We start from the raw sequence: 26,239 nt of genomic DNA, 5'->3' as shown, positions 1-26,239 counted from the left end.
TTTTTGTACTTTGTTATTTTCTTTTATTGTGTTATTTGTCTTCCATGAGACCAAACAACAATTGCTGGTGTAATGGCATGACTGGAAGACCCATGGACAAATATTACATATCTATATACATCTCATTTTATTTACAAAGCATAGTCTATCACAAGAAAAGTGCTTTAATGTAGTGAAAGAAAAAGACCATGCAAGGTGAAAAGGATTTACAAAAAGCAACAAAAAAACACATCACTTTCCTCGACAACAACTTCAAACACAAAATCCAAACTCATAGCATATTTTATGCACAGTGAACTGTGTTTTCATAGCTTCATTGTGATAGATATCGACGTATCTTTTCAATGTTGTACTCTAAATAGTAGGCTACGACTGAGAAAGTGCAGCTGACATTCAATTAAAGTGAAACAGTGAAACATTACTTCAAGTAAGTATACAACCATTTCTGTCCCACAGAGCTGATCCATGGGGACAGCTTCAGAAGAAAAGAAGTAGTGAAAAAAAAAGCTGCTGTTATGAAGCCTCGCGTCTAAAAGAAACCATATGAAAGTCTCTGAATTAATGAAAATAAAAGAAGCTTGTCAAGTTTCTACCTGGCAGTATAAAAAACGGGTTCTTAGGCTTGGCCCACGATATTTAACTCAAAAAAAGAGTTGGTGTGAAACAGTTTCAAAGTCAATCAAACGTAAGACTCCTTGGCGTAAGAATAATCCTCAAACACGGGCTGGCTACATCTCTGTGACGCGACCTCACGATGACCTGCAGACACAGACTCGGACAGAGCTCTCTGGCGGAAAGGCTGCTGCGGATCGACATCGTTGGTTTTGTCCTGTGCTGCTTGAGCAAGGCACTCTCTGTACTGATTGACGGAACAGGGAGGTGGGCAGTCATAATTTACAGAGGATGGGCGGGACCTTCTCTCCAGCTGTATGGCGTCGTGTACGGTCATCGATCCGTACTGCGGAGGAGGACCCGTGTTCTGCACCGCCTGCTTGTATGACGGAGGCCTGCAGGGCAGCTTGCTGTCCGCCTGCTTAAACACTTGAATGGCCGACAGAGGGCGTGCTTTAAGCAGGAACTCGGCCGGTGGATCTGCTTCACTCGGAGAGTCCTCCTGGAGAGTTTCGCAAGGGAAGGCATTTTCCTTCTGAGAGTCTCTCTTCACACTGCTTCTGCTGAAGGCCCCTAAGCTCCTGGTCCTCATTAGGACTCTACTGATAACTCTCATGGACTGTGAACGCCTCTTCTCCTCTGGATTCAGTTTGACAAAGACCTGCTGAGCCTCCATTGAAGGCTGGCTGGAGGCGTTTGCTTTCCTGGGGCAGGCTGGCGACCCCACAGGGGAACTGGTGAAAACAGAGCCTTCAGATTGATTAGAGGCAGCACTCTCAAGGGAAGAGCACGAGCAGTTACCTAACATGTAGGTCACAGGATCCGTGTTAGAGTCGCTTCTCAACGCTTGTCTTGCTCCGCCTCGTTCTCTGAGCAAGAAGGAGTCGTCTGAGATCGGCTTCTTCAGAGGCTGCTCCTCAAAGTCTCTCCTCTCCACGGAGCAGTCGTCGTGGCTCCTGGAGTGACTGCACAGGCTCTCGGGGTCGGCTGAGAGGAGGAGGATGGGCTCGGAGCAGCGACGGTTAAATGCCGGCTTTGTGTTGAAGACGGCATCGGCTGGCCAAGAGGAGGCGGTGAAACTGGAACTGAGAGAGGAAGATGATCCACTCTCTCCATGTGTGGAGCTGGTGCTCTCTCCTGCCTCTGCCTCTCCATCTTGGTCGGTGCTGTCATACGCAGAGTCATGATGCTGGGAGGACTGTGAGTCTGTGGGAAACAAAGACATGAATAAGATCTCAAAATGTTAACCATAGTTATTTTCATTTACTCAGTTTGTGATGGTACCAATGAAATGTAACCTGAGTTAGGGACAGTACAGATATTATGAGGGGGAGGCTGGGTTCAGAAAAAAAGGTTTTATATTAAAGAGGATTATATTATATCTTAATATATTTATGTATTCATTTAATCATTTTTTAAAGGGAATTTGTTCTGAAAGAGAGAAAGGAAGGATGTGGCCTTCTCAGAGCCAAATATACTACATTTCATAAATAAAGCAATATCTAAGCTTTGATAAACCAGGATTGTTTGAAAAGTATTTTTTTGGTTTCACTAGACAATAATCACTTTACTCCTCATAATAACTGAACTACGGTTGTGTTATATGCATGTTATAGTTTACCCTGTAATATAATACATGTGCAGCATGAGCCAACCTGTGTTACTAATGGATGAAGCGAAACAGAATGCACCATATGTTGTGTTTACTATCATTTCGTTAATTCCACTCTTAATGTGTCATAAAACAATTATTGTTCCCTTAAGCCATTAAGCTTTAAGCTCATGGTTCAGTTGATAAGTTAGGGAGGAAGATGAGGCAAAAGTCAAGAACCCTTTTTAGAAAGTCCCACCTCAGGTTCCCCAATCATACAGTCATAACAGAGACTTAAGGGATGTGCAAATGTACCTTCATCAATATCCATCAATTGTAGGATATTCTCTCCAAGTATCTCACAATGCTCGATCAGGAACTGAGTCAGCTCTGTGATCTGCAACAAATCAGAAAAATAGGTCAAATGAACAACAATATGAGAATGAAAGCTGGGGTTTAGAATAAAAAGAGTCAGGACACAGAGCATCGCTTCAATGGACCAAGGTAGTGGTGGTTTTATTAAAACTTAAGTCAACAAACAGCTTAAAAAAGTCACTTGTAACTCTATGAAACCATTTGAGGTTTTCTGCACTGAGAAAGCACAAAGCTTCAAAAAACCAAAACCGAGAAAAGATACTCAGAACAAATCTCTCTACCTTCTTCATCTTTTCCTTCTGCTCGTCCAGCGGGGTGCAGTCCAGCTGCAGCAGCGTGGGGGCGATACACACCGCCAAGTTGTAGGCGTCCATCTTATTGGCGTCAGCGTTTTGGAGGATGTGATGGAGGACGCAGACGAGATGCTGCAGGAGGAGTTTGTTGGGTCCCGGGAGGTCGTCCACCACCCTATAGGCGGGGAGCAAAATTAGAAAGGAAGAAGGATAAGAGAACAGGAAGAAGACATTCGTTTGGCGCTCATTTTTTTCAATTTAAGGTCTCATCCTTCTTTCAAACTGAAGACAGACAAAAAAAGGAGAAGTGGTTTGTGTTCAGCCTCCAGATGGAGCACATTGGAAATGTTCTGCTAAACTTCACTCAAAATACCCATCTGTGTACTCAGCAGGTTACATTACTTACTTCTTGATTCCCAAAGCTCTCTGCTGGGCGTCTTCATTGTCCAGAGCCGCCATCCACTTGTCATACAGTTGAGACACCAGCAGGCAAAATACCCATCTGTGTACTCAGCAGGTTACATTACTTACTTCTTGATTCCCAAAGCTCTCTGCTGGGCGTCTTCATTGTCCAGAGCCGCCATCCACTTGTCATACAGCTGAGACACCAGCAGGCTGCCGGGAAGTTCCTTCAGAAAACTCTGCAACACACAAGAGACTCAACGCTTAGAAATATAAATTACCTGGTGTGCTATTCAAACTCCACCGCTGCTTACATAAAGGCAGCGAGGACGGACCTCCTGTTGCACGTACTGAGTCACTATAATATGTATTATACTGTAGCGCAGGGGTGTTCACACTTCTTCAGCATGCGAGCTACTTATAAAATGACCAAGTCAAAATGATCTACCGAGAGGACGGGGGCTCACGAGACGGAGAGCCGAGAAGTGTTAACGCCACACGTAGAGACAGAATGACATGCTGTTGTGTAAATACGATCAATAACAGACGTTTAGTTTAATAAAAGAACAAAGACGTGCTCTATAAGAAAAGGGACATTAAAGGGTGGCGGGCGGAGATTTCAGGGGGGGGCGGGCACTTTTTTTTTAATGTCATGCGATCTACCAATACTACCTTCGCGATCGACTGGTAGATCGCGATCGACGTATTGAGCACCCCTGCTGTAGCGGATGAAATGTCATAAAACATGTGGTACATTGGTGGAGAGCATCTGATGGTTCTTTACTCAAGTATCTCCATGTTGCTCTACTTTCTACTTCATTACTACACGTGTGGCAAATATTGTACATTTTGCTCCACTACATTTATATGACAGCTTCAGATTACTTTAACCCATCTTTAGCCGCTGCAATACTAAAGTGATGCGTGCACATAAATGCATAATATATACTTTTGCTACTTTAAGTGCTGTGTATATGAATACTAATACTTTTGTACTGTACTTCATTTGAATGCAGGACATGTTCTTGTATTAGAGTATCTCTACACTGTGGAAGTGTTAACATTTAACTCAAGTAAAAGATCGGAGTACTTCTCCCACCACCAATGGGAGCATTATAATAGTTGGAGCTGTGGTTGAGTTGAGGTGGTCACATATAATAACGTAGGATCAGTAGGATCAGGTGAAATGTAGTTTATTAATGCCAATGGTGGGGAAAGTACTTTAACATGAGTGGTTATATAGAAAAAGTGTGCTGTATGTAATATTACCAGGAGTTTTAATTGTATAATGTAAAATGGTAACAGTCTGGAGGTTTACTTTTAGCAAGCCGACGAGCAGAACGACCGGCTGGACCTCCATGTCCACCTCCAGGCCGTTGTTCAGCTGCTCTCGGATGTCCCGCATGTTCTTGTTGTTGCAAGGTTTCCGAAACACTCCCTCTGTGGACGGCCCTCTCTTCCTCAGCAACAGCAGCGCCTCCTGGTGAATGGACGGGGACGGAGGGGAGGAGAGGCGTGGTCAGAGACGGAAACAAGCCGTGTGTGTTGAGTGCAGTTCTGGGATGAGACCAATCAACGAGCAGCGCGTGGTTTCCTCAAGTTCAGCTCACAAGGTGTTTGTTTATTAGTCATGAGTTCACTGATATTCAGCCTTCAGTAGTTATATTCCTTTAAAACAACATGGACATCTGTCCAAAGTGCTGACAATATTTCTAAGAAACAAAGATACAAATGTGTGATGGATCAGTTCAGCTCTTCGTCCTGAAAACAGACTTGAGCGTCGAGAGGAAGAGATGAGCTCAGACATTGAAACTTACTGTGAGTGGTTTGGGGAGTGAATGTTCATCGGGGCATATTTTACAGAGGGGCTGTCCAAACAGCCGAGTCTTGGCGTCAGTATCTGATCGGCGTGCTTTGTTGATGAAGCTGGAGCCCTTCCTGAGCCTCTTCACCAGGTTCCACTTGGTTTCTGGTGGAAGCAGAAATGTTTTATTCAACACGTAGGGATTGAAGCATTTATTTAAGTCTTCACAACAATTCAAAAGTAGGGCAACACAAAAAAACAGATGTGCGAGATTGTATGCGCGAACAGTTTTCTTTGCTTCGATTTCCCTTTTCTATCTTTGTGGTTGTCCTCTGTGCTCTCATCTCTACACACACATCACACTTAATGAGCCCCTCCCTCCAAACTGGCACTTTTAAACTCACCAATGGGATGCTTGTCCTCCTGGTTGTTCAACTGCTTTGACACAGCGCATATCTTTGCATCGCCCTGGTTAAAAAAAGGATGTGGTGGTGAGTATGCAAGAGGAACAGAGTGCAAATAGGACAGAAGGGAGGAGGGTGTTGTGTTTTCTCAATCGCCCAGCCCCACACGCCCTCGCATGTTCATGCCCACGAGCACATGAGTGAGAGTAGTGAAGAGATCATGTGACAAAAGACACTTAAAGAAGCCAGCAACCAATCACATTAAAGCTTTTTATTGTGATTCAGATGTATTTATTTGCAGTATTATGCATTTCAGACTCTAATCTCAGCGCGAGTGGAAAGTTCTCTTTCACAAACAGCTTTTTCGTGGATGCCTTTAATCTCGAGGAGCCAGTAAAATGTTTTTTTTACTTACATCAAGTGGAAACTCAATGAATTGTTCCATTCCACCTCCTGTTAGAGTTTTAGTCTAAGGGAAAAGAGAGACAGAGAGAGATTATTTACTAAAAAGCTTTTTTTTAATACATTGTGGTTTCTGTTGGTCGTGGCAGAGCGAGCAGCGAGACTCACCGTGATGCTGCTACTCAAAACCTTCATGAGGACGTCTGGTGGGGAAGAAGCACAACCAGCTCTCGCTTTTGCGTCTTTAATCTTTCTGCAAAAAGATACTTATACATTTACAATGTGCACCAAACTCTTTTAGTATTCACACTTTTCAACCTATATTTGAACATAATCTCTCTTATTTGAAGTTTGGGTGTATCAAATCGTATTGTAAATCATTATAACGCTCAGTGGTTGTTTATTTATTTATTTTTAGTATTGGAGACAAAGTAAACACTGCTCTTCATTATTTATCTTGCTGGAATCGACACCACTTCATCTGAAAATATTTGTTGTTGAAGCATTGTTCTAAATTCATTTGAAACATACTCATCTGTAATGATTTAGCTGGTCATTTGATGCCTGCAGCAATATTATTGTTATCAACATTGATCAAAATGGCTGTACATTGAAGCGCGAGTACCTTCCCACTGTTATTCATTATTAGAATAAAAAAGCATATTAATTATCAAATGAATAAGCCGTGAATAATGTTTTTTTTCTTACCTGTGAAGAATATATAACCAACGTTCTTTCACCTCAGGCGAGCTGTGGGCAAAATAACAGCATCATATGAGTCCCTCATCCACAGAGGGAATCAAACCAGCGGATACAGTGGGAGGAATGAAGCGAAGCATTCACCCATTGCCACTTTTAACAACTCTGGTGGAAACTGTAACACAGTCATGGGAACAGGAAGCAGCGTCATGGCGGCCCCCGACCAGACACCTTCCACTTCCTCCTAGACTTGGTGCACTGCGGCTCGGCATCCACAGGTGGAAACACGATGGCGGAAGTGGAATGAGTGCCGACCTGTTCAGGTGGGCCTCATTCTGGACGATTGCAGTATCGTATGGCCGTGTGCATTAAAGCGTTATATAGTTTATCTTTCGCGATTAACTCCAAGTGAGTGAGAAGGACCCTTTCACACACTTAATCATAGAGACAACGTACAGAAAATTATTTAAAACTAAAATCTCACCAGGAGATTCATTAACTTCTCTGAATACATTGCGAGGCTAACTTGACTCCCACCCTTCTCTGCCTTGATGAGACAGATGACATTCACTGAATTGTTTCATTAATGTGAGTCAATTAACGCTGTCTAGACAAAAAAGTACGACACTGTGTTTCGACTGCACTTCATCTTTTTCGAAAAGGCCATGTGGTTAAAGTCATCTGATGTTGAAAATCGGATGTTTCACATGAAAGAAACGGTTCGCTGGGCAACGCCGCACTTCCTATTTTGCAACCTCTTGTCTTGTGATGCTGCGAGGATGACTTTCTCTTTGTGACTTCCCTGTTTTCATGAAGGACACAAATCATATGACCGTTCACTATCTGTGTGAATATTTCATTAGCAGCTTCAAACTTCATTTATTTCATACGTGACAAAAAAAGACTGTCAAATAAGAAAAAGGAAGCCTGTGTTTGTGTGCTGTTCTAGCACAAGTTTGATTTGAAGACAGTGGGAGGAATAGTTCAACATTAATAAGCACATAAATAAGCTTTCTGTCCAAGAGTTTCATGATTTGATCTCTCAAAAGCAGCAGTTAGCTTAGCTTAGCACAACAACTGCAAGTAGAGGAAAACTGTTCGCCTGGCTTTGACTGAAGGTCACACACTCCATCTCTAAAGCTAACTAATTAACATGTTAGTGAGTAAGGCTTGCGATAGATTTTACTAATTTAATTCCTTTGTTTGGTTTGGCAAAATATGTAAAACGTCCAAAGAATTAAACTATTCCATCATGCTCTCATCAAAATTAGGAAAATGATTCTTGGCATTTTTTTTGCACAACTGTCACAATAATCTTAGTAAGAGAAGAGAGAAATAAACTAAAGTACTGAAGGGACTGCTTGTGAACTGTGATTAAATACTCACTGCAGGGGAAGGAGCTGGCTCTGGATATCTCAACATAAAATCAATGCTTCACTTTCACAACAACGATTGGCGGAATAAAGACTCTGCGCACATTTATCTGCACTCTTGTTCTGTGTTTGTAGAAGAGTTTTTATCTCTGGTTGTGTGAAGCCACAGGAGGTGCAGCTCTACATTGCACATAATGAACCAAAAATATGACATGTTAGTCATGTTTTAGTCAAAGAAAGATTAAAACCATGATCGTCTCCAATAATAATAAAAAAATCTAAATTGCGTGGGGTTCCGACCCAAACTACCTGACCTACTAATACATGCAAGTGCCTTAATCATTTTTAGAAATCTCATTTCTTATTCACTTTTGGAGTAAAGGATTCAATTCAAAGGGAGGATTTGGTGTTAGAGGAAGAATAGCAATAAACTGAAGATCCTCAGAGTCGAACATTAGCATTATCAGGCGTGTGCACATGTATTCAGGGACGCATGCGCATGTGGATCAAATCACTCAACACAAGGCTGTTTGCATGAGAGTCAACGTGTCCGCTCACCAGAAGCACACCAAACAAACAGTGAGATCCCAGGCCAGGACGAGTGTCGCTCTGAGGTCGATATCCCCCGTCGTTCCCTCCTCTTCCTCAGCTTCATCTTCAAACCCACAAAGCCAGACGTCCTCGAGGCTCACTCAGTGCTTCAGGCGGTAGCTGCTCGTCGACCTGTTCAAACAAAAGCACGAACAAAGGCAAATGCCATCTAAATAATCGTTCTATTTCCATTTCTCACAAATGTTCCACAAGGTTGGGATACAATTATTTCCCAGTGACAGATTTCTTTCTTTTTTTAGTTTTTACAATAATTTTGGAGTGCAGTGATACAAAGAGACTGTCTGAAATGAATATATTAATTAATATATTAATATCGATATAAGATTGAATGGAGGGCTGGATTTTGAACATGAACACATCACAAGGAATAGTCTTTGATGCCATTATCGAGTGTCAGGGATTAAGAGACATAAAATATTCTTGGGATGCATTGTCAAGGAATGCTCATTCATATATTTTTTAATAAAAAAGCTTCAATAGCTCTGAACCTGAATCCTTAATTAAAATTGACTGGACTCCTTCATGAATAGCTCTTTGTGTCCTGTTGTGAGAGGCGATGGTGGAATATAAATGAAAACCTTGAAAAGTGGTTTTATAACAGCTTCCACTAAAGCGGCCTCGTAAATGATTAGAGGTCAATCGTTCCCGCTCGGTTGTTCGTGGCATTTGTTCGTGACCCCGCTGACCTCAACGTGTTTGCAGCAGAGGCGTGCTGACTGGAGCGCCAGTAGATGGACTTGATCTGCAACAGAGGTTATATTAAATGGTTGATGCTACAATGGATGGTCCGCAGGGGCGCTTGCCTGATTCTGGAAACATTTCCTCTTCCAATCCCCTAATCACCGTGCTATTCTAACCCTCCAGGCCTGTTCTTCTAGCTCCAGGAGAAAGGCTGTGAGACATAAACACGGACAGAGTAAAACCCTGGGGGTTATTCAGAATGAATTTGTTCTGTGATACTGTATTTTTAATATGACCTGGTGATCACCGCCAGCATAATAGTGAAGCCCAAGAAACAAAGGTGCAAGGGAGAGATGTTGTTTGATATTTATTGGACAGACATGAGAATGGTTTCAATCTTGGCATCTAAATCTCAGCAAGAAAAAAACGGGTATTCTCAGGTTAAATTATTCTTAAAAGATTGTTATCAGTTGATTTGATCATTTGATGATGCTCACTCCCAAACCAATTTGTACTTGAAATTATCAACTGTAAATAATCAAGATTATTTCAGACTTTAGAAAGCTTATTATAAGGCATTATGTTCTCAAAGGTACTCCACGTGACTGGTAAACTGAACTGAACATGTATATATATATATATATATATATATTTAAAAGACTCCACAGTCTGTTTACGATATGTTACTGTAGTCCCAGCTGTGCTTACCTTCTGAACCAGTGGGCAGGTTGTGGTACACAGATGAGTGTGATTGTCCTCCCACTCAGGAGCTATAAACCTCCACCGGCTTTGACAAACAGCTCTAATCTGACCAAGAAGAGCAACGATTTAAAGCTTATTTATTTGAATTTGTTCAGTTTAATTGTCGAGAAAGCTGCACGATCAAGTCTTGTTGGTTTCATCCAATAGGAACAAAGGAGGGTATAGGGTAATGCAAAGTATTGTCATAATAATAGCACAGAACAGATCAGTATGTTTAGTTTTCTCGATATCTCTAGCTGTCCAGATTCGTATCATTCACTATTGATGTTAGATGTCAGATATTGTCACTTGTCAGAACAAGCAACATTCATGAGTGGAAGTACTTATACTTACATGTAATGTTCGTCAGACCTTAAGCTGAATATATATTTAAATTATTTTTTGAGAAGACCATATTTATTCTCCCTCATGTGACTCCACTAAGAGGGAACCACCATGCTTTCCTCTTCTATCTCAAGTCAGAGTGACTAAACACAGTTGAGTGTGCCGGGAGATTCCCTAAACGTCCGCGTATGCAGACCAAAAATACACATTTGATTTGAACTTCCTCTTTCAGTCTCACATTCCAACTGTAAAACAATGTGATTAAATCAGCTGTAATTCCTACATCTGTTTTTCTTATTTTCTCCCCGTTGAGTCAGTAGTTTCCCAGTGTCAACTTTTGGTTCCGTGGAAACTGAATTGGTTTTCTTTGAAACCTTTCTGGGATGTCCATCCATATCTACACTTCTTACTTGAGTTTAGCAAAGACAAGAACATCGCTGAAGAGGAACAGGTGTCTCTCGTGGGTCTTCGAGCCCTCTGTGACCTGAATACACTCGTCCAGCAGCAGCTCTCCGTTCTCACTTGTGAGGCCGAGGACAAATGGACTCTGCTCCACTGAGACCCAACAGGAGGCCTCCTCTCTGAGGGGAAAGGACACACGAGAGGTGGATGAAAGGGACAACTCACGTCTAAATTTGGTCATTTTGTTTCTGGATTACATGCTTTTAAATTGTTATCAACATTCTCCAACCTATTATAAAACTCAGATGCCATTTATTGTCACCAGTCTTAAACTAAGTTTTTATTAAATTAGATTTTTTTGGGGTGTTATAGCAAATTAATTTGAATGGAAAACAATGACACAAAACATCCCATAAATCTGCATTTGATGGGAAACCACCAACTATATATACTATATAATATCTGTGCTTGGTTGACAGAAGTATTGTATTAACCAAACCTTTTCAACTAGTTTAAAGTTAAACATTTTGTATGCCAAGAAATAGATTATAAGATTGATACAAATCACATATGTGTCTAGGCTGCTGTGTGTGTGTGTGTGTGTGTGTGTGTGTGTGTGTGTGTGTGTGTGTGTGTGTGTGTGTGTGTGTGTGTGTGTGTGTGTGTGTGTGTGTGTGTGTGTGTGTGTGTGCTGAAGACACCTTGCAGGAACTCCTATAGGACTACTGTACACTTTACTAAACCACCAAACAATCAGCAAAGATATTGTGCAAAAACATCCAAAGTTATGTTGTTCTTTGGTGGCTTTGAGTGACCAAAAGGAAAATAAATATCACTGACTCTAATCAATAGTCTCCAACACTGTGATCCTTCACCAAATGCCACAACAGGCAAGGAATTAGATTTTAATTTCATGAAACATCAGATATGTGAGTAAAAGATTTGTCACCTTAACAGATCAATATCATGTCAATAACCTGATATTTTTTCATTATAGACTTCTTAGACATAGATACTTGTATTAACCCACTGATTTGCTTGGAGCTGAAACGAGGAGGGAGTTTTTAACGTATATATCTATAACACTCGACACAACCGGACAACAGCAAAACAGATTTAATCTGAAAACAGAAAACAAGTCGTGACTTTGGCTGCAGCTCTTCATTCTTCTACCTCTCATCTCAATTCAGTTCAGTTGAATTTAATTGAATCTCACATGATATTTTACACCATACTGGTTCACGCCTGTCTAAAGTATTTGACATCTAATATAGAATAATCTGTAATAATAACAATAAATCAATCAGGTCGCTGCTGCAGCCATGAAGAACATGTGCACCAAATCCACACACGATTAATTCAGGGTGAACAAACACAAGAAGTAAGAGTTGTTTGTGCTAAATTATTATGATAATGAACACTCCTCCCACTGACTCTGAGTTCAGGGCTGAAATTCAAATTGTTGCAGCCCAGGTGCTTTCCCTGTTACCCTTCTGGCCCACTGAAGATGACACATAAAATACCTGAAAGTAAAACTACAAGCTCAAACTGGTGGTTATCAACATGTGTATATGATAACAGAAAGAAAAAACATCATGAAAGTAGTTCTAAAAGGCACAAACAACATTATTACACAACCTGCCATATCATATGATACTACCATTTTGGGAACATTTACACACACAACAATTATGCTGTTACATAACTCAACATTGGTTAACCATTTTAATAATAATTCAACTTTTCCAGATTAAAACTTGAATAGACCACTTTCACATCCGTCTGATAAATGTGAAGACAGCCGGGAGATGTTACCGTTAGCGTGGCTTAATGGCGTAATGGTGTAATGGCTTTTTCTGTCTAAAAGTAACAAAAAACAAAGTGTAAAATATAAATACTACAAGGGTTAGGGTTCATAAATTCTTGTGTTTTACGAGCTACTTGTGGCTGTATGCTCAGATACAATGTATATGAGAGGATATTATCTATCTTCTCCTCTAACTCTCTGCAAGAACAAAAACTAACTGTCAAAATAATACTTGAATGTAACCAACATTCATATTCAAAATGTACAATAACACAGTCAGTTCTCTACACTACATCCTTGATAGGAATAATCTCATAATTTTGTAGGGTAGACTGGGAAACTATTCTGACATTTTCCTTCATAACCCACAAACTACTTGAAAGACATCAGTCTTGATTTGATGTAATTATTGTCTATATGTGCACAAATTAATAACACAATTTATATATTTTCTTGTAGAGACTTTTAAATTAAATGTAATACAAGAAGTCAATTGGCCTCTTGGTGGACAAATGTAAAAGAAAAATGTTAAAATTGATTGTACTGCAACTTATTTGAAATGTCTGATGTATTGGTTGTTTGTAATATTTGGTTGTGTTTTGTCTTTATATGAAACAATGTAATGTATATCTTGGGATCCATGGCAAATTTCAGAATATATTCTGATAATAAAATGAAACAAATCAAATATTTCATTCAATGCACAGCTCATTTTCCTCAAGGTATATTGTGATATGGTGACGTCAGTGGCAGTCCCACGACAGAGATACTAACACCCACCAAGTCCCCCGCCTCCAGGAAATATGCAATGTCTGTGTGGGACGTGTCTGACATTTCTTTTCTTTGCTATGATTGTCTGGATGCTCGTGAACAGAATATAAAAGGTTAAAGATTAACATCAGGCATAGAAGAAGAGGTGATGAAGTGCTCACACAATAAATGGTAAATGGATGACATTTACAGAGTGTTTATACCAGACCTTGACTAGACAAAAACAAACCTCAAGAAAGTGAACTATATATATATATATATATATTATATACATATATATAAATACATGTATATATATTGTGTTTATATATACACTACCGTTCAAAAGTTTGGGGTCATCCAGACAATTTAGTGTCTTCCATGAAAACTCACTTTTATTTATCAAATGAATTGAAAATTGAATAGAAAATATAGTCAAGACATTGACAAGGTTAGAATTAATGATTAATATTTGAAGTATTAATTTTGTTCTTCAAACTTCAAGCTCAAAGGAAGGCCAGTTGTATAGCTTATATCACCAGCATAACTGTTTTCAGCTGTGCTAACATAATTGCACAAGGGTTTTCTAATCGGACATTAGTCTTCTAAGATGATTAGCAAACACAATGTACCATTAGAACACTGGAGTGATAGTTGATGGAAATGGGCCTCTATACACCTATGGAGATATTTCATTAGAAACCAGACGTTTCCACCTAGAATAGTCATTTACCACATTAACAATGTATAGAGTGTATTTTTGATTAATGTAATCTTTATTGAAAAAACAGTGCTTTTCTTTGAAAAATAAAGACATTTCTAAGTGACCCCAAACTTTTGAACGGTAGTGTATATATATACAGGACTGTCTCAGAAAATTAGAATATTGTGATAAAGTTCTTTATTTTCTGTAATGCAATTAAAAAATTATTAAATATTAAAAGAATAAAAGGCTTGCAATATTTCAGTTGATTTGTAATGAATCCAGAATGCATGACATTTTTGTTTTTTTAATTGCATTACAGAAAATAAAGAACTTTATCACAATATTCTAATTTTCTGAGACAGTCCTGTATATATATTATATGTCCACGGTCTTGCTTCAGGCTCTTGTTAGTGGACACTTTCTTATATATATATATATATATATATATTTCAGTGATTTTTTTTTTTTACAGCTTTTCTTTTTTTTCACGATCTTTTGATTATAGGTTTCCTTAAGATAATTATTTGAAATAGATAGCAGATTAGATTAGTTTCAGGCAGGTCTGGTCCTCAGACTGGTTGTGAGTGAAGTGGAAGGAGTTTCTGCGGGTTACTGTTTCAAAACCCCGCTCTGTAAGTCCCCCAGAGGAATGTCTGTGACTGTTTCTGTTCCACAGTGGTGGGCACATGGATGGGAGGGGAACATCAGTTTCTTTATATGGTATGTCATGTGCTCGATTTGAGATCGGATTCCTATGTGCTGCCATCTGTAGGTCTGCGGCTGCAGTAACGGAAACAGTTGTCAGAGTGTTGTACTGTTCACGTTACGCGTGGGTCAAACACTACCAGAGCATTAGTGTTGATCACGGATATGCGAGCACTGAGCCGATGTGGGTCTGCTTCAGATCTGGGGCTTTTGTCAGGAAGCTCCAAACACTGTCAGCGAGTTGGAAATCAGGACTACATGTAGTGTAAAAAAGGCAAAACATCAATCTTTGCAACTGATAATTGAATTGGATTTGTGTCTGCAAACTCCTTTCGATACTTTTTAATTATTTAGCGCAATATTTAAAAATGCTCAATTCATCAGTGTCCAATGAAAGACATTTCCCAAATGTAAAAACCATCTAAAAGAGTCATATATTTCCTTCTTATATTAATATTTTGAGTATATGCCTGCAGATATAAAACCACCCCGTGTTTCACAAGTTAACAGAAAATAGCAAAGACAAGTAAACATGTTGAGATTCTTGTTGTTCTGAGTTTGTACTCTTGGTTGAATGCACTTATTGTCAGTCGCTTTGGATAAAAGTGTCTGCTAAATGACATGTGATGTAATGTAATGTAATGTAATATAATGCAATGTAATGTAATTAGATCACTCAACCACAGGTGTAAAGTTAGAAAGGTTTCTTAATACATTGTGATGGAATAGTCTTGTTATAACAGATGAGGCCTGCTGTGAACACCTGCTTCATAACAATTTTTCATTTCACATTTACTATGTGTCAATACCTGCTCTGTGCAGATTAGAAGTAAACATTAATTGCAAGTGCCAAAAATAGATTTAACAATGTACAGATTTGGTGGGAAATTGTTGTTTTTGTTATTGCACGATCTTCCTGTGCACTTTTATTATATTTTATAGCATTGTAAATGTAATGTTTAAATTATTGCACTATGTTGACTGTTGATGGTTTGTTTGTGTGTCTAATGTACACACCAGCAGCCAAGTCAATTTCTTCGTGTGTCTAACACACATAGTAAATAAATGTTTCCGATCCTGATTCTGATTCCTTGTCCATGTCCTTAAGGGGAAGATTTGACCTTTGACCTTTCTGGTGTTTTTAAAGCTAAAAATAAAACATGTTCTCTTCATCCCTCTTGTTTTATGTTCTTTTTCAATAAAATTTTCAATTCAGTTTATTTGTAGAGCCCAATTTCACAAATTACAAATTTGTCTCAGAGTGCTTTACAATCTGTACACATAGACATTCCTGCCCCAAAACCTCACATCGGATCAGGAAAAACTCCCAAATAACCCTTCAGGGGGGAAAAGGGAAGAAACCTTCAGGAGAGCAACAGAGGAGGATCCCTCTCCAGGATGGACAGGTGCAATTTAGCTGCTGTAACTGAAAACCAGATCCTGAGTGGATGATTCATTTGCACATATGTTAAGCAAATGTTCAATGGACTGGAAAAGGGTGAAAGCAATGAAGCTCACACCTGACAGGAGTCCATGGCTTCCCGAACGCCTTTCCGAAGACCAGCGGTGTGGCCGAGCGCCGTCTCTGAGCCAAGTGTCCGAGGTGCTGTAACAAAACACCAGAATTTTAATAGTGATACAATTTGCATTTACATATCTATGTATGTATCAAGCCTTTCTTTTATTAATTTAATCATTGTATTTGTTAAACTCTACATAGAACAAGTATCATAGAGTAATCTTTACACTCCAACGAGCTGTATGATAGCAGCTTTGAGGTATTTGACGACCCTTTTTCTCATGCAGTTGTCTCTACTGTCAGTGAAACATTTGTCTCCATATTGACTGAGGACATTTAGATGATAACATCCCCATGCAGGGATGCAACAAACCTTGTTTTTATCTAATAATCTGACCATTATTTTCTTAATTACCTTCGCATTGAAAAAACCGTTGTTATGTTTTAATCGCCGTATATTTATATATATTTTTTTATTTATTTATATGTTGTGTTCGTGTACTCAAAAAAAAAAAAAAACAAATGAACATGAAATGAAATTTTGTGATTGGTTATTATTATCCGGGGACCATTTGGTTAGATTTTGGGATCAATCGGGTCAAAGGTCAAGGTCATGGAAAGGTCAAAATCGTATGCGAAGGTATGTGCTCTACCGAGTGCCCGTTCTAGTTAATTGTTGTATTCCATACAATGTCAGAAACAGTTAAACATGTCCATCCCAGTGTCCTTCAGCAAACTTTATTTCCATCAAATCTATCAATGATACTCAATTAACAAACATATGGATGTCAGGACAGCAGTCACAGTTCAGCTCTACACCTTCCTTTTATTACTTGTTTTCATCCTGCCTGCCTCACTTACTATCATGTCTTTCCAGATCCTGCTTCCTATCTCGTTAGTCCAACTCCCTTCACCTGTTCTCTCACCTGCCTCTGATCATGCCCACAGCGTCAATCCCTCGTTACCTTCACCTGGTCCTCATGCCCGTCTCACCTGTTGCCCATTCCCTCGTTAGTTCCTGTCTACTTAGGTCCCCTCACTTGCTCTTGTCCTCTGCCAGATTGTCTTGTGTTTTCCAGCTCAAGCGTGTTATGTATTCTGTCGATATATTTCTTAGTTTTCTGTTCCTGATTATTCTTTGAGTAAAGATCATGATTTGCAGTTCTGTCTCCTGAGTGGGGCTATAGGGTTCATACTAATCGCCCTGTGACAACAGCAGTCTTTTTACAATCGAGTCGCTGGAACCATCACTTTCTCTTTACATCTTTACTTTGGAGAAAACCCTAAATTAGTTAATCAATGACCTTATCATTTGAAGCTCTAACCATGACTAATCACTAGAATTAGCCAAAAATGTGGCGCAGTTGATGTTTTTAATTAAATAAATTGTATGTCCCTTGGTTTGAGTTGCAGTATTACTGCCCCTCACTTCACTTTGTGTAAACATACAAAGTGAAGTAAATATAAGATAAACACATCTTCACACGCATTCAAAAGCAACATTTTCTCTTTGCTTTATATTAAAGTTCCCTCTCAAGATGGTTCCATGAAAGAGTGCTGTGGGAACTAAACACGCCGTCAGTGGTGGAAGTTCATTACAGCCATACCGAAGGAAATATTTATTCTTAGAAGACAGAAAGCTGCACAGAAAAAGAGATGCATGCTTCAGAAAACTTCATTTAACAAACGAGATTGCTTCTGTTCGCTCTGTTGAGCCGACAAGTCATCAAACTGAAGGCGTTTGAATCTCGCTGAAGCCACCCACCCGAGACAATAACCTATGGAGTCACAACACAATGGCGTCTTGATTTCCTGAATGTATCTGCTTCAACAACAAGGCTTTCATACTGAAACAAAGTAGATCATTCAATATGTACAAAGACACAGCTTCAAAGCTGCCAACAATGTGGGCTCCTCGGGTTATAGGAGTCGGCAGGTACAGGACCAGCATGCACCTGGGTGGGCAGCAACCGTGTATCATGTTAGCCTGTGAACATTTACTTATAAGCAATAAACAAACAAATAAGTAAAGCTGAGGTTGATGGAAAGGCCTGTATGTTAATGACATTGCGAGTGTTTGCTCATAATCAATTCAGTCATGGGATCACAAACGTTATTACAGTTCATCATGAGGAGAATGTCTTGAATGTCTCTGCTGTAATGGTAATCTATCCAAGTCGTTAAGACGTTTTTCTCAAAACAACAAATGTGAACCTCATGGTGGCGAATCAGTGAAAGTCACAAGCTCTTCAAAGTCCACAGGATTCATCCTCTGGGGAACACGAGATATTACAGCCTGGACCATTTTGCGAGCATGGCTAAACCCAAACTTTTACTTTCATCAACTCAAACCTTAAAGTCCTTGTTTAATTCAAGCAGATGTTCCATCTTGTTGCTCTTGGGCTCTAACTGCTGGATATACTGAGAAATCGGATTTAGCAGAACTGAAGACAAAAGCATGAAGACTTGACAAAGCATCTCTTTCTGGCCTCTCTCTCTGCAGCCCGTTGCACGTTGGCACGCAGACGGACTCATGACATACCAGGACCAGGACACGAAGGACCAGGGGGACTCGTCCTGGGGCCTGCACTACCAGGTGAATTCAACATACCGACATGTATCTCAGTAACTTATGCGCATATTGTGCTCAAATAATCCTTTGACATGCTGACATCGTATGTGTTTAGCTCGCTACACGCATTGTTTACATTGTTCAGCCCTTGGTTGCAAGTGTGTGTCCTAAAACTTTGAAGTTCTGGTTCCCTCGCCTTAAAATCTATGTTTTTTTAAATTGGTTTCATCCTCGCGCTCATGCAATCGTTGTTTAGTATGTCTGCCGATTGTATTCACACTTCAAAAATCATATACGCAGCGTTCATTTGGTAAACTATTATCTTGCAGAACCAAACATGTCAGCAGACTAGACTTGCGTTTGCCACCGAGATTCTAAACGTTATAACGGATCTAAAATCCAATGGAGAACTCCCATTGGTTTTCTATTGTGGTGCTGATTGTTTCCTCTCCAGTGCTGTTGATGTACTGAATACAATTCTTCGCCGCGCACAAAACTCAATATCGCCATCGCGCACCTTCTCTATATTAAAACAAGAGCCAATATAATATTTTTCAATAATCAGTCATACGTCAATAATGAAGGACTCATTTTTCCAGATAGCCCATACGAAAACGTGCACACATCCATCTTCAGGAAATTACTGAATGGTTGCTATATAAATATTGATCATTGTAATTTTATTGCAGGGGGATGTGCTCTCAAAACTTCACTATTGAACACAAATGATTATTCAAATCTGAAATGCAACACGTTCTTATAGCTATGGGTCCTATATAAAGTGTACTGCTCTGCCACCTCCATGGTTAGGGTTTGGTTTGGTTAGGCCACAAAGACTGAGTAAAGGTTAGGTCCTAAAAGCAGGGACATGATGAGAGCCGCAGTCCTCAGTGTCAAAGTCAGACACTTGCTGCACCTCATCCTTCCTTCCAGACACATTGACACCTGTTGCTAGAAACATTTACTACATCATTATTCACTTAAATGTAAACCTGCTATGATAAATGAATATTTCCTGTTGCAATTCTCCAAAACATGTCGAGGTCAGAGTTCACACTGGGCAAAGGGGAAATATACATGGATGGGGTAGCAGACTTCGACACAACACCAGGAAATCACATGGATATTTTTGGAGCTTGGCGATGAATGTTTCCACATGGCTAACATGACCGTGCCTTTGTTGAGAGGATTTTGCAGCTGTACATATTAACTGCAAGACCATAATAGTTTACTTGATCTAACAACTGTTGAACTGGGATGTTCTGGTGAAAACAGACTTTGGAAAATCAAGTTTACAGTAACACGTGATTCTTCCACTGGTATATCTAAAGCAGATACAATATTGATTTTCTGGTCTTAATACTCACAGGCTAAGTGTATATGTTGAAGATAAGAATTGTATCTGCACTCGCAAAACCTCGTCCCATCTGCCAATCCCACCTCCGGATAGAGCCTTCAATTCTCTCCCACAAACTGTAACAGTTGCTGATGTAATCATCAGCTCCATGCGGCACTGAATCGCACGCGGCGGTCATCGCCAACAGGATCCGTTACACCTTTGCCCTTTGATGGGCTGATCAATACTCACAGGATGTAGAGGAGCTGCAGCATCATCATAGCTTCCTCTCCTCAAGGCTGCAACTCCAGAATCTGGGGAGTCCATTCTGGTGTCTCTGAGCAAGTCCTCCACCGCCTGCTTTCCTGTACTGTTAGTGTGTGTGTGTGTGTGTGTGTGTGTGTGTGTGTGTGTGTGTGTGTGTGTGTGTGTGTGCAAGTAGAGGTGAAGCAGTTTGAGGGTTCTGCTGTCAACACAACAGGGAGGGGCTGCAGGGGGGGGGGGGGGGGCTGTATTCCTGCCAAACAGATTCCTCTAACTGCTGCTAATGAGGGTTACAACAAAGGAGGCCTGGTTGGCACACACAATAGGAGAGGGGGTTGTTGTGCCTGACCTGGACCCACAGTGCTACTCTCTGATGCTCGAAGCACATACAAATATGTATACATCTCTCCCTCGATCTTTCCATCCCAGCCTGTCCTGTTCTGCTCCAGTGGGGCAGTTTCTTCCAATAATGAGATAGCCGTGCCTCCCATCAGGGCCAAACACTTCATCCCCATTTCCTGCATAATAAGGGTGAGTTACCGTGACAGCCAGTGCCTCATAGACCCCCCCCCCCCATCTCTCCACCACCACCACCTGTACGTAAATGTATAACTGCACAAACTCAGATTTACTTTCAGAGTGTTTAAGGCTACTTTCATATTACACCAAGGCTAAATATAGTGTTACCTGTGTGTTAATTACAATCATACAATTCATGGGCAAAACTGACCGCAACACGCAGGAGAAAGGTCTACTTTAAGATAAGCATCAAGGAAACCAAAAGGTCAAGGAAGATATGTATTTCTTATCTCAACAGCGGTGCTGAACTTTAAAGTGAGGAATCTATCTTGCTATTTTTATTAAGCTAGCTTGTGTTCTGTGTGTTAATGAATGGAGAGGGGCTTCTTGTGTCAGACTTAAATGTAAGTATTTCCCTTTCATAATTTATCCTACTCTTAGTCTGGTAGACGGTAAGCTGGTTGTTGTACATCCAATATGAAAGGTGATTTACATTTGTGTCTTTTGGGAAACAACCCAGAATAATGATCAGGTGGCCTCAAGTCACCTGCCTTTTTTAATTTCTCAACTTCCTGTTTATTGTCATATTCCTGGGCAACATACAAAGTTATTCACACATTCATCATGTTTTAAAGATCCGTCAGTTTTTTTCTAAGAGTGATGCTGCTTTGTCATAAAAGATATTGTTTCCTTTGATTCAACGAATATGGATAATAACCATAGAAAGTGAACCCACATATCTCAGTACCTATAGAAATATAAATGGGGTTTGCGTTAATTGTAGGACTGGTGGTTCAATCATTCGAGCAAATGAAACGGATAATAAAACTCATGTATTAGAAGATGTATTACATTTATTTTTTTACTTTTTCTGGAGGCACAATAACACCCAAATAAGGAAAATAAACACACAAAGCAGTTCATTTCTTGACCCTGTGCTGCCTGTTGCGATACCTGGAGCTTGCAGCTTCATTTTCACATTTAGCACCCACTTCATTTTCCTACAGCAGTCAGTTTAACACAACAACCAACATCGTCTGAACAACAACAACTATAACAACAGACTCCACGACATCTCAGAGGCTGTGCAGGAAGTGTCGTGACTCCCACCGTGACCAGGATATTCCTAATTATTAGTCATCACCGTCACATTGTTCAAATGTAATGCTTAGTTGGCTGTAGCATCCCTCTCACACACACACTCAGTCAGATTCATAAATGTATAGATGCTGCTGCTTCTGCAGCACTACCTCGTGGCTAAACAACATGGTTACTCGGACATCATGTCTAATGTGGTCGCAAAAGCACAAAGTAAATATGCTGTAATCCTTGAGCCCAGCATTTGAGAAAAAAACTCAGAGGGACAGCTAAAGCAAAACTGAATGAAGCATCTCAAATCAAAAAGTCCAGGATGTTCTGGACCAAATGTGGGGACGATTGCTCCCACTCTGTAGGAAAAGCAGCAACAAATAATACTAATGACAAACAATTAGAAATAGAATTAAAACGACCTATGGGTGTGGTTTATATGGGTCGATTCATCTGGTCCAAGAATGACATATTTATGGTTTCCAAGACTTCCGGTTCAAAAGTGAAAGTGGAAAAAAAGAGGAACAAAAGTAATGTAATTGTGTCAAAATGCTACATTTGCAATTTTTAACAAACAAAGACCACACTATTGGGGATGATTACTGTAATACTTCTGCAAATACATTTTTGAATACATCCACGATTAAAAATGAATAAAAATGCATTCAAAAAGACAACGCACTTGAACACGTTTTTAATTTCTTTATGTAAGAAATTAATTCCATTTTTGTTCCTCTTTTATCTTTTGGACCTTGGCGATTCGAGAATCGCCTTCCCACCCACCCTTTCTGTGAATCTCACAGAGCCCCACACCCCATTACCTCTCTTACCACACGTCGTGGTGGGGGTTTCTGTCAATTCACAGAACAAATTCCTGCTGGAAGTCACTTCTATACATAAACTCTGTTTCGGTGGTCCGTGGCGTCACTAGCGACGTCACAGAACCAGAGAACATACATGTCATGTGACTGTTTCCATGGTGACCTCGTCTGTCCGTGTAGGTTTTGTTCATCAGTTTTTTCGTTTCATTCAAAATACGGAATACGGAAATAACGTGGTTTCTTCGTTTACCGTTTGAAACCAAAAACGGAAAAACACTTGTGTATTCCGTTTCTGTCTGAAACCAAAAACGATAGAACGGAAGTGCTTAAAATGAAAGTCAAAATAAAAGCCTGTGATATATATTCAGGAGTGCACATAACTGGTATGCAGGTACGCATGCGCGAAGATAATCAACAATGCGTAATGCCACTTGTGTTACTTCGCGCCTTTGCGTACTTGACCGATCTGATATTGATCGTCTCTGCACAGCATGTCATTCTGTCTCTACGTATCGCGTTAACACTTCTCGGCTTCCTGTCTCGCACGTCGCAGAGCTCCGATGCTGGCGTGTGCGCGCACATCGGGACGGAGAGAAGAAAAAAGGTCACTTGCACCCCCCCCCCCCCACCCCCGTAGGTGGACATCACAAAAACTGACGCTACATAAGGAGTGAGTACCAAACACCATCTACCGGTACTCACCTGAGTAACTCACTGAACAAGTTATGTGCACCCCTGACAACAACATTCTTGACTGTGGAGCTTGATGCCGAGGACTAACTGGCGCCATCTGTTGCCCTCCACGATGTACTACAATACAACACACTGGTGAGAGAAAAGGGAAACAAAGACAAAGGTAGAAATGCTTTGAGTAGAAAGATAAAGTAGACTTTATTTTATGGTGAAACCTAAATAAGATCTGCGATTACAAAACAGGTTCCCCAAACAGTTTTTTTTTTTAAACGTCACAGAGGTTGGAATGCTGTACTGACAGAAAGGCATCAACAAAGACTGGACCTAAAAATATGAAGTAAGAGCAGACACTCTGGGTTCAGAGGGAACACCATTCAATTAAAAAAATAAGTCACAAGTTGTTCCTATGATCTACGGCAGTCCGATTAAGTTCATGAACATATTTATCAACTCCCAACGTCGGAAACTAAAAGCAAATGTGAGGTTACAAAGTCGGGAGATGCGGGGAGTGAACAGGCATTGATGGCAGAGATTACTTGGATTTTCCTGTGCTCAGCAGTCATTATCTGGATATCACTACTTCGTAAATGAGCCTTGTTTGGATATAAAATACAACAATACACAACACCAGCTTCTTGTGAATTGTAAAATGCCAAATAAGTGGTAAGATGACTAAGTCTTTTCAGCGTTGACGGTGAACCATTGATGTTCCCAAGCACTGACTGCACAACCTCAGAAACGATGGACTGTACACAACATCTTAAATCGAGTGGCGTTTCCCTTTAAGTAGCCTCCAAACTAACATACACGCACTCAAGCGCATCCTGCATCCCGTCAGAAACCATCCGCAAAAGGAAACATTCAAAAATATTTGCCTTGTCAATACTCTGTCGGTCTCATGTGCGTATTTTTTAATCTTCTACTTTAAGAGGGATAGCTGGACATCTTGGGAAACACTTGTATTCTCGTTCTTGTTGAGTGAGATGAGAAGATCCTACTGTGGTATGGATCTTCTGATCCAAACCCATTCCTCAAAGTTATTGAAGTTTTCCTTTAGTCCCAGTCAGGCTGAACATCTCTTGAAAGGCCCGTCTCAATACTTGAGTGTAATGTAATAAATGCAGGTGTTGTGTCACAACATTTCACATCTTTACGAACACCTGAAAACACAAACATAATCTCAAAAATGTTCCATCTTCCCTAAACTGTGAATAAAGTCACACAGAGATATCAATCCATATCTGGGGTTATTACTCTTTAGGATTTATCTTCTCGTTTTGTTTGTTTTGGCCATGAACCTCCCATCTCCATCTGTAACGTGAGACACCTGTGCTGCAGCTGCTCCTGATACCGGTCCTGTTCTGTCCATCAATGCACATTTCATGTTGAATGACGGATCTGGTCCCATCTGCACCCAAATACTCCCAAAGACCGCAGTTCCCTTCTTCCTTGAGGTTTGCACACACGTGTTGGCAGCAACAAGGAAAAGCACATTAAAAAATCGACATCTTTAAATAGCTATTCAGCTCGTCTAAGCGCAGCACAATCGGAAACATTAAATTCAAGTCATTATTATTTTCTCCCCTCCCATGTATCATACAACGAATATAAACAAAACAAAAAAAATCATTTTCAGTTCAGAAACTAAATGTGAATGGATAAATCTTTGATCAGACAAATAAACAATATACTGCAGCCACACTGTAACATCCAAAAATAGTCTTAAATTGAAATATATATATACTTTCTGCCAAAGAAATGCTGGCGTTCTAAGTCACTCTCGTAGATTTAATATACTGTTGAGGTGTAATTTGTGTTTTTTCTGTCTCCGTCAATCCTCTCCCGACAGTCCTGAACACGATGTCAAACCGTTGCGGAATAAAAAACTGCCATCCGGTGTCATTTGGCACATTGGGTGCTCTCACTGGCGGCCACCCCGCCGTCTGGATCTTTGTTGTCTGTGGGGACGGCTGCAGCCTCAGCGCTCTTGTCCTGGTTGTCATTATTATTACTATTACTATTGTTGTTGTTGTTGTTGTTGTTCTGGACACCTGGGAGCCCGTGGCTGTTGTTCTGGACCAGAGCGGCGCTGCTGAGCCTCAACTCATCCAGCTTCTTCCACAGCTCGTTCCTCTCCTGCTCCTTCTTCTTCTCCCTGGGAGAGAGAACATACAAACAAACATGAAGAGAAAAGGAACAAATAAAACACAGATGAGTTATATTCATGAAAGAAAGTCGATTTCATAAAATACTAAGTCAACTCTAATCTGATGAATCACTCAATTCATTATAAAGTATGACAGCATACATCCAAAGACCTCAAGAGGAGCTTAGAATTTTTAAAAAGGAGACATTTGGTACCGCCATAATATCCAGACTTTCATCGGCCACTCAAATGGAGCTCAGGTGCAGACTGAGATATATTTAGAGTCCACCTGGGGCGTATTCAATCAATTGGACATGATTAAGAAAGGTCGCTCAATTCACAGCGCTTGTCAGATCATGTTAATTTCTGGTTTTCAAGGTGACTGCCGGGAAGAAAACCAGCGGTACTTTGGACTCTGAGGAGCCGACAGAGAAGCTGCACTTATTCATTCTTTCAGAGTGAAGTTAAGAATTATTTTAAGCGTGCTTTGACAATCGGCCAATTTATTGAAACTGGCCCAGCAGGTGTCAAACATGAGATAAAACGGAGTTAAATCTCATTTACAGTCCACGTAAA

General features: G+C 40.3%; 2 protein-coding genes across 2 annotated transcripts in view; both read right to left on the bottom strand.

The window, feature by feature from the left end:
- On the bottom strand, nucleotides 1-20,458 carry tagapb (T cell activation RhoGTPase activating protein b). The gene is given in 14 exon segments (XM_056428820.1): nucleotides 1-1,818; nucleotides 2,519-2,600; nucleotides 2,860-3,046; nucleotides 3,403-3,512; nucleotides 4,592-4,753; nucleotides 5,091-5,242; nucleotides 5,482-5,545; nucleotides 5,897-5,950; nucleotides 6,052-6,136; nucleotides 6,592-6,633; nucleotides 8,514-8,678; nucleotides 10,745-10,915; nucleotides 16,225-16,310; nucleotides 20,384-20,458. Coding segments are annotated over 14 exon segments (2,574 nt in total). The 3' UTR covers nucleotides 1-679.
- Nucleotides 20,459-23,690: 3,232 nt separating this feature from the next.
- ppp2r5a (protein phosphatase 2, regulatory subunit B', alpha isoform) overlaps nucleotides 23,691-26,239 on the bottom strand; it is a 32,753-nt gene continuing 30,204 nt past the window's right edge. The window contains exon 13 of the mRNA XM_056427694.1: nucleotides 23,691-25,672. Within this exon, the coding sequence (XP_056283669.1) occupies nucleotides 25,417-25,672 (256 nt within the window). The 3' untranslated portion in view covers nucleotides 23,691-25,416. The remainder of the gene's footprint in view (nucleotides 25,673-26,239) is intronic.

This window comes from Pseudoliparis swirei, chromosome 12 (genome assembly GCF_029220125.1).
Source record: "Pseudoliparis swirei isolate HS2019 ecotype Mariana Trench chromosome 12, NWPU_hadal_v1, whole genome shotgun sequence".
NCBI classification, from domain to species: Eukaryota; Metazoa; Chordata; class Actinopteri; order Perciformes; family Liparidae; genus Pseudoliparis; species Pseudoliparis swirei.
Note: the sequence above shows the minus strand (reverse complement) of the source record. Positions and strands in the feature narration are given on the sequence as shown.